General features: G+C 33.5%; 1 protein-coding gene across 2 annotated transcripts; it reads left to right on the top strand.

The window, feature by feature from the left end:
* Window positions 1-6,027: 6,027 nt before the first annotated feature.
* Window positions 6,028-8,505, top strand: LOC107956457 (DEAD-box ATP-dependent RNA helicase 6-like). Of its 2 annotated transcripts, none has more exons than XM_041116905.1 (5): window positions 6,028-6,217; window positions 6,440-6,500; window positions 7,003-7,261; window positions 7,695-7,763; window positions 8,159-8,505. In XM_041116905.1, the coding sequence occupies exons 2-4, from the start codon at window positions 6,468-6,470 to the stop codon at window positions 7,748-7,750; spliced, it is 348 nt and encodes a 115-aa protein (XP_040972839.1). In that variant the 5' UTR covers window positions 6,028-6,217; window positions 6,440-6,467; the 3' UTR covers window positions 7,751-7,763; window positions 8,159-8,505. The 2 variants fall into 2 exon arrangements, with proteins under 2 accessions (XP_040972839.1, XP_016747611.2); XM_016892122.2 differs by having other exon boundaries at window positions 6,029-6,217; window positions 7,027-7,261.
* Window positions 8,506-8,758: the final 253 nt, after the last annotated feature.

Below are 8,758 nucleotides of genomic sequence, written 5' to 3'. Positions count from 1 at the left end.
ATGGCATAAGAAGTTTCAAACTCCTTTCACACTAACTGAAGATGGTAATCTTTCAATTACGTCAAGCTTTACTTTATCCACTTTGATTCTCTTCTTGGAAATTTTGTGCCCTAAGAAAACTCTCTCCTTAACCATAAAATAGCACTTCTCCCAATTAAAGACGAGATTAGTTGTAACAACCCATTTTCAGTGAAATCGGAATAATGGTTTTGAGACCATAAATTCAAGCCGGAAAGAAAATTTATTTTTATATTATTGCATGGTATGCATTATGATAAAAATGTCATATGAAAATTCTGATAAGAAAATTTTACTGATTATGAGCTTAATTACGGAAAGGACCAAATTGCATAAAATGCAAAAGTTGGATTCTATTAGCTAGAAGGTTCAAATAGCTATGGAATTCAACACTTGAAGTCCTTATATGGTAATTAGACCATTAAAGAAAAGTTAGTAGATATTTTTTATGATTCATCCATGGAAAAATTAGAAAAGGCTAAGGACTAAATTGAAAAGTGACAAAATTAAAATATGATAATTAAATTAAATAGATAATATCATCTTATTTTCATCATCTTCCCCAAAATATACATGGAAACCCTAGGAAAGATAAAAACAAGCTTTCTTGGCTTAAATTGGTAAGTATTCAAGTCTCTTTTTTAGTAATTATTGTATTTTTGAAATCGGGATAATCTAATCTATCTATTTGGGGGATTATTTGAAAAGTTATCAAAGCATGAAAATTTTTCCATGGATGAATATGCTGAAATTCTGAAATTTATGGTAGAAAATGAAAGGTTGTTGATAGATAAACAACTTTTACAAAGTGGATTTTTATGGAATTGTGATTTAGGGACTAAATTGTAAAGTTGTAAAAATTGAAGAAAAAAATCTACATTTTATAGAATACATGTGCTATAAATATTATACTAAAATTTTGATTAGGCTTGGAATAAGGATTAAATTGCATGAATTTCATTGTCTGAGCCTAGGGACGAAATTGGAATTTATGAAAAGTTTAGGGGTAAAATGGTAATTTTTCCTAGAGTGTAAATTGAATATAATTGAATATGAATTGTATTAAATTGATGATTAAATTTATTTATATAGATCCGGATAACTCAAATTCGAAGCTAGATCTAGGAAAAGAGAAAGTTTTGGATTAGTAGATTTTCTTATAGAACTATTATCGAGGTAAGTTCGTGTAACTTATTTATGCAAATTAACATGTTAAATTAAATGTTGTATTTATTTTGAATAAGGTAAATGCTTATGTGATTTATATGAATGTTATAATTACTTGAATGATTACATGATAGAAAATGTCATTAAGATGTTAAGTTCTGTTCGAACAATGAAAATCGATGGATATGTATGATTTCCCGTATATGAATGTGATTATGCATCTGTTGCAGACAGGATTTAGCTCAGACGAGCAATCCCGATATAGTCTCTCGAGCATCCTAATATATATAAAGTTCCTACGAGCATCCTGATCAGTAGTGATCTTGCATTTGTTGTACATTACCGCAACTCTTTGTGAGCATCCTGATACATATTTCGATCGATTGTGATTCGGCATATAATGCTGACAAAAACGCAACTCTTCATGAGTGTCCTATTAAGCTCACTTGAACTCTCTGTTACCTTTTCTTAAACTCCCTGATATTATCTCTTCGCAGATATCTAAAAGGCTCTATGAGCTTCCTGAGTAAAAACTCTTATGAGTTTCCTGATTAGCTTGGATAAGTGTCCTATTACATGATTACATGGCTTATTTGAGCATTCTGACATGTGGCTCAAGAGTATGCTCCTTGAGTATGTGCCCTAATGGGTACTCTCAATTATGAATTGACGATTTACAGATATGTACACCTTGAATGTACTACTTAAGTATCCATCAATATTTCAATAAAGCTACCATTAGTATTGCTCACAACCCAGTCTAGCATAACAGAACTAAACATTTGAGATTGATAGACACTTCATCAAGGAGAAGATTGAAGAATGCAAAGTGTGCATGTCATTTGTTCCTTCAAAACAACAAATTGCTAACATACTCACTAAAGGGCTCCTTAAAACAAGGTTTGATTTTCTTATAAGCAAGTGGGGCATGATTGATATATATACAACAACTTAAGGGTGGGTGTTGAAATACGTGAAACCCATATATGTTGAAGATATATTTTAAAGTTATTTAGGTAGATAAATCTTAGAATAAAATATTTTGAGATATTCTAGAATATGTTATTTTATATTTTAGTTGTTTATTAGAATAAGGGAATTATTTTCCCAGTTAGGTTATGATTCTTTTCTCCATTTAAATTTAGTTCTTCAGTTAATAAAATACATAACAGTTTTATTAAATACTCTTTTGAAAAATTTCACCCTGCACGTTCCAAAATACAAATGTATCATTTTTAAAGCACGAATATTGAAACCTCTAAGTGACCACAAGAGTACAACATACAAAAGTATTTAGTCCATTCCAAATTAGTTCCTAAACATCATGCATCAAATACTTAGATAAATAATCACTCAAATGGCTAAATTTAACAGTTCAAACATCAGAAATGTTTCCAAGCAAGAAACATCATGCCATCATCAATGTTCATAAGCCTAAGCATATTTGTAACTCATAAACCTCTTAAACAAAAGCAATAACCAAAGAATGTTCAAAACTAGCATGGCTTTAAACAAGTTTACCACATTGCCTTATTCCTCAAACCATAAATAAATAAATAATGACCACCTACAAAATACTAACAAGCCTTCCTTGGATCACTCCCTCGGATAATGGGCTATGGTTGAAGTGGAGTGCACTAATTCATGGGCCTAGTTTCTCAGTCTATCAACTGATTTGGGTTGGAAGATGGGTATGGGTACACAATTATCAATGACCAACAAAAGGTTAGTGAATATGTAAATTTAAGCTTCGTATTATTTTTTTATTTTGTTATTTGTATTTAGTTATTTTTTTAACAATCTATCTGGTTCATTATTTTGAATTAGGGCCTTGAGATTGCAATTTCTGACATACTACCAAGGGTGGAGCATAGGAATTGTGCAAGGAATGTGTTTGCAAATTGGTCAGGGAGGAAGTTAGGGAAATCTTATGAGTGTGATTCCTGGTAAATTGTGAAGTGCACGACTGAGAGGGAATGGGAGGATCTATGTTCAGCACTAGAGAAGAAAGATAAGGATGCTTGCAAATAGAACTGGCGTACCCCAAAGTGAGAAACTAGATCAAGCAAAACCTCTGTTAATCAACTCTTGCAACTGTACTTTTAGCTCTTTCAATTTAGTAGGAGCCATTCTGTAAGGGGCTATAGATATCGTTGATGTACCCAGAACAAGATCTATAGAGAATTCCACTTCTCTATCCGGTGGTAAACCAGGTAATTCCTCTCCGAATACATCAAGAAATTCACATACAACCGGCACTGATAGAATCTTTGACTCAAATACTTTGGCATCCATCACATTTGCAAGATAGGAATCATACCCCTTTCTAACATATTTCTGTGCTAATATTGTTGAAATCACACTAGGTAATCCATCTAGTTTATCAGATTCAACATGAAGTAATTCACCGTTCTCACATTTCAATACAATATAGTTCTATTTACAGTTTACCACTGCATCATATCAGGTTAACCAATCTATTCCAATATCACATCAAATTCATCAAACGGTAATAACATCAAGTGTGACAACCCAAAATTGACCCTAGTCAGGAAGTGGTTTCGGGACCACAAAACCGAGTCATACTAATAATTAGCCATCATATTTGATGCTTATTATATGTATATATGCATGTGTGAAAATTTCATGCTTGAATTTTGTTAATTGTAAGTGAATTTTATTAAAAAGGACTTATGTGAGAAAATTTAGAAATGTGCTAGGCAAATGTGAAGTGGCCTATTAATGCATGTTATGAAAATGATGGGTTTGCATGTCAAATTACCCAAAATGTGAGCTAGTGGCCGGCCATGCTATGGGTGGAAACATGTTGGGAACATGTTGGCTTAGTGTGTTATGTTAGAAAGAATAAATAAAAGGGTTAGTAATTAAGTAATGAAAAGGGAGGGGTGATGAAAACAAAGTTGTCTCATCCATCTCCCCCCCCCTCCATTCGCCGTAGCTAGACAAAGAAAAAAGAAGAAAGAGTGTGTTCATCTTCCTTACCTTCTTGCAAAGCCGAAACAAAAGGGGAAAGAGGAAGGAATTTGTCTAGGGCATTCGGCTATCTTGGAGGTTAAATAAGGTAGGAGTTTATGTTATTTCTATTGATTTTTATGAGAATCTAGTAGTAGTCAAGCTCTTATTGTAACCCATATGTTGATTTTTCTTTAGTTTTGGTGACAAATCGTGCATACGGTATTATTGGATAAATGCTAAAAGGATGGTGTTTTGATATTTTGGATTGAAATATTAGAAAGGGGAAAATATGAGCTACCTAATTAGATATATGTGAATTTAAAAGATGGTATGAACAAATGTGGAGTTTTGCTAGTTTAGGATTATTCGGCCAAGTGTTTATGTGGTGGAAATTAAGTGTTAAATGGAATGAAAATGATATTATATGGGGGTATGTATATTCGGCCATATGAGTAAATATATAGATGATGTTAAATTTGATTATGTATAATGGGCATTAAGATGTGGAACTTAAGAAATGTAGTTATATGTGGATTTACATGATGTTATAGTTGACATTGTACATATATACATACATTCGGCCATCTAATTGAGTATGAAGGTGGTGTTAAATCTAATTGTGATGCCCATTCCGAAGTATATATACATATATATATACATAAGTATGCCCATTCGTGATGTTACCTTTAATTATGTGTATAATCGACTAAATGGGTATTTAGTGAGGATGGTTGCCGAATATACAAACATACATATGCATGTGTAATTGAATTATGAATGTTTAGCAAGATGGTTAAACTAGTTGATTTATTGATTAAGCTCAAGGAATTAAAGGAGGAGAATCAAGCAAAGGCAAAGAAAAGATCATCGAGTAGCCGAGTTGGAACCGTCTTACCCAACACAAAGTAAGTCATTAAGCATATAGTTTGTATTAATTCAAATGGTCATAACGTCTATGTAATGATGCTGAATGGAATGAATAAATATATATACATGTATGTATGTGGTGATGAAAGTGTTGAATGAAAAGAAAAGAGGTGAGATGTATTGAGTTGTTGATCTCGGCACTAAATGTGCGGGTATAAACATTTATGATCATGAGATTGGCGCTAAGTGTGCGGGTTTAAATTGTACAGCACTAAGTGTGCGAGTTTGATTATGTAGCACTAAGTGTGCGAGTTTGATTATATAGCACTAACAGCATGTTTGGTTGGGTGTATTGGCATAGCCAATACACCCCTAATCAGTGGGCCCCACTTAAGCCCCTTTTATTCCATTATTTGGTTCATGGTAATGCTATTACGGGTGTAATACGTTACTTACTTAATCGGTGAAATCCACCGATTTGTAATACATCCCTTTTGCTCAGTTTAGGTGCTGATTCAATTTTCTTCCCTGTTTTAGCCTCCCGATTGACGCTTATGTCTTACCCAAAGTCTTCTGTTTCTTCCTTCTACCTTTCTTCTCCACTCTCCTCGCCGTTTCTCCTTCTCTCTGTTATATATATTTTTTTGTATTATTATTTTCTCAATAGATCTGCGAGCAGCACCCACCATTTCATTTCAAATTTCCCATCTAACCGGTTTTTTTCTTCATCTAACCAACCCTAGCAGCATTGTTTCATAGGACGACCCTCGGTTTTGCCACTATTTACGGCGTTAACCCATTGGAAGAAATTCCACTCTTTAACTTCCTTTTTTGCGGTTGTATATATAGATTACTATTTTTTTCCTAGGTTTTAGAATTTGTTTGTTTTTTGGGGAGTTTAGGGCCGTGCTATGAATAATAGAGGGAGGTATCCATTGGTGCTCGGTCGTGGCCGCGGAGCGAACGCGAACCCTAGCTTTCAATCGAGGCCAGAGCAACCGCAGTATGCGCAGAGAAATTTGGTGCAGAATCATCATCATTTTCAACAACAGCAACATCATCATCATCATCTGCAATAGCAACAACATCAACAGCAGTGGCTCAGACGAAACCAATTGCCCGGCGGAAATGACTCCACTGTCGCCGATGAGGTCGAGAAGACCGTACAATCTGAAGCCGTCGACTCAAGGTTCTTTTTTGTTTCTTCTCCTTTCTTCTTTTTAATTGCATTTGTGATTAATTTTTATTTAATTTTCTTGTACATGTTACGTATTGAATGTTCATAATTATATTTTTTTCACAAATTAAATTTCTTATGCATTGTTTACAGTTGTTGATTTTTTTATTGAATTTTCTTTTATGTATTTCATATTGAATTGTGCACGGTTTTACATTCTTTTTCATCTTTCAGTTCACAAGATTGGAAGGCAAGGCTAAAGATGCCACCATCAGATACACGCTACAAAACGGAGGTATTTTTGTTAATGATATTAATCGAGTAGATATTGAAGTTAATACAACCTTTTTAATAATATTGCATAGCTTACCTATCGTTTTAAAAATTCCTTGAAGTTTCTGCTTTTACCAGTTATGGTTAAAGAAATTGTAGCATTGGTTTTGTTTATTTCGCTATATATAATTGCCATACCTTCGTTAAGCTATGAAAATTTTCGAAGGAAAAATTTCTGGCTTATGTTATTTAGGCAATGCAGGTGAATTACTCATTAATTTCCTATAGGGTATATGATTTTGAATGGACAGTTTCCAAAGATTATAACTTAAGGACACTGATACTAGTTCCTTGATGTTGAGGCCTTCTGAATAAAGGGCCATTTTTAGGCTTGCAATTTCATTTCTTTATCCTCGATAGCACTCCATCTTGTTTCTCTGATATAAATTTCACACAGGGCATGACAGTGCTTTTGTTGGTATTTGGATACTTTTTAAAATTTTAATTTTGACGCTTATGTACAGATCTGCCTATTAAATTTGTGCCAGGATGTGACTGCTACCAAAGGAAATGAATTTGAAGACTACTTTCTGAAACGTGAACTTCTTATGGGAATATATGAGAAGGGCTTTGAAAGACCATCTCCTATTCAGGAAGAGAGTATTCCCATTGCTTTAACTGGAAGTGATATTCTTGCTAGAGCCAAAAATGGAACTGGGAAAACTGCAGCATTTTGCATTCCTGCATTGGAAAAAATTGACCAAGATAACAATGTTATTCAAGGTTAGATTTCATCTACATTTAATTTCTTGATTGTGTGTGTTTGTGTTACCAATTCAAGCCCAATAAAATGGCAGTGGGTACTGAAAGTAGGATTCTTTGGCCATTTCAATTAGTTATTGTTCTTCTAGTTGTCTGATCTGCTTGTCAATCTGATATTGGAGAAGTGTGAGTGTCATTTATTTCATTTCTTTTAACTGATATTTGAATTATGGGCTTTGGCATGGACGGACTTAGTTGACTTACGATCAAATCTTTGTAGCAGTTCCTTAAACATGTGCATTAGGTCCTCCATTTTGTAAGTTGGTGCAACTTTTTCCATCAGTCCAAGCAGAAATTTTCACTCATCTTTTTGAAACCTTCCAAATTAAGTTCTTTGTTGACCCTTTTGCTGTAATTTGAAATATGAGTTAATTTGAAATATGAGTTATATTAGGTGCAATGCCGAGGGATGTTTTCAACACACTACCACCGTTTAGCTGTGGACTATAGGAACAATTCCAAGGTGTGTCTGCTTTCTGTTGGATAATATATTTTTTAAATTGAAGTTTATAGCATTTATAATTGGCAAATTATATTAGGTGCAGTGAGAGTGAATGAGATATTTTGAGTTGTACAGCATCAGTTTGAAGTCTTATCTGCCAATTTGTTTAGTGAAAATTTGTAAAATGCAGGGCTCATTGCTATTTTAGTGTTGATTTTTCCTTGAATTTAGTTCATATTCTCAGATTATTGAAATGTGCATTAATCAATAGCTTCTGTTATTAAGAACCTTTAGGACAAAAAGATGTAGATGTATTTTGTTGTATTTATCTACATCTTTGTTTATAGAGAATCGACTGAATTGCAAAATTTTAGCATCTGCTATGATGAATGTCACCTGACTGGTAATCATTTCAGGGCTTCCTGACTCAGTACTACGAACAGCTGCCAGTAAGTCTAGAGAATTTGAGGCTGTATACGGGAAACACCGAAGCAAGGGATATGAAGACAAGTTGCCAATGCAAAGTAGTCTTGTAGTTTTTATTCGGGAACTAATCAGCCTTACATGCTTAAAGACATGCGAGGAGGGCACTTGTATTAGGTCATTGACTCAACTTCAACAGATGGCAAGGATGCTTCTACATCAACATTGATTGAATGAAATCCATGTAATATTTGTAATTTTTCCCAGGGTCATTCATTTTCGGATATAGTTAGTGATGTGAATATGATTGTGACTAATATGCTATCTAGCATTTTGTAAAGTTTGGGTGGGCTAGAAAATTGGACAACATATTAGTTGGTAGCTGGAAGGTTGAAATGATCTGACCGGCATTTTGTACAATGCAGTTTGAATTAAGTAATTAGCAGTATTTGTGAAAATTTGGGTGATCAAGTTTAACATTGCTTAAAAGTCATAATGCTTGGCACTGGTTAAATGTATAAATTATATATCATTATTAAATTATATTTAATATTAATTATTTTAAATTATATAAATTCATATAAAAAAATTTA

Source organism: Gossypium hirsutum, chromosome A07 (assembly GCF_007990345.1).
Source record: "Gossypium hirsutum isolate 1008001.06 chromosome A07, Gossypium_hirsutum_v2.1, whole genome shotgun sequence".
NCBI lineage: Eukaryota > Viridiplantae > Streptophyta > Magnoliopsida > Malvales > Malvaceae > Gossypium > Gossypium hirsutum.
Note: the sequence above shows the minus strand (reverse complement) of the source record. Positions and strands in the feature narration are given on the sequence as shown.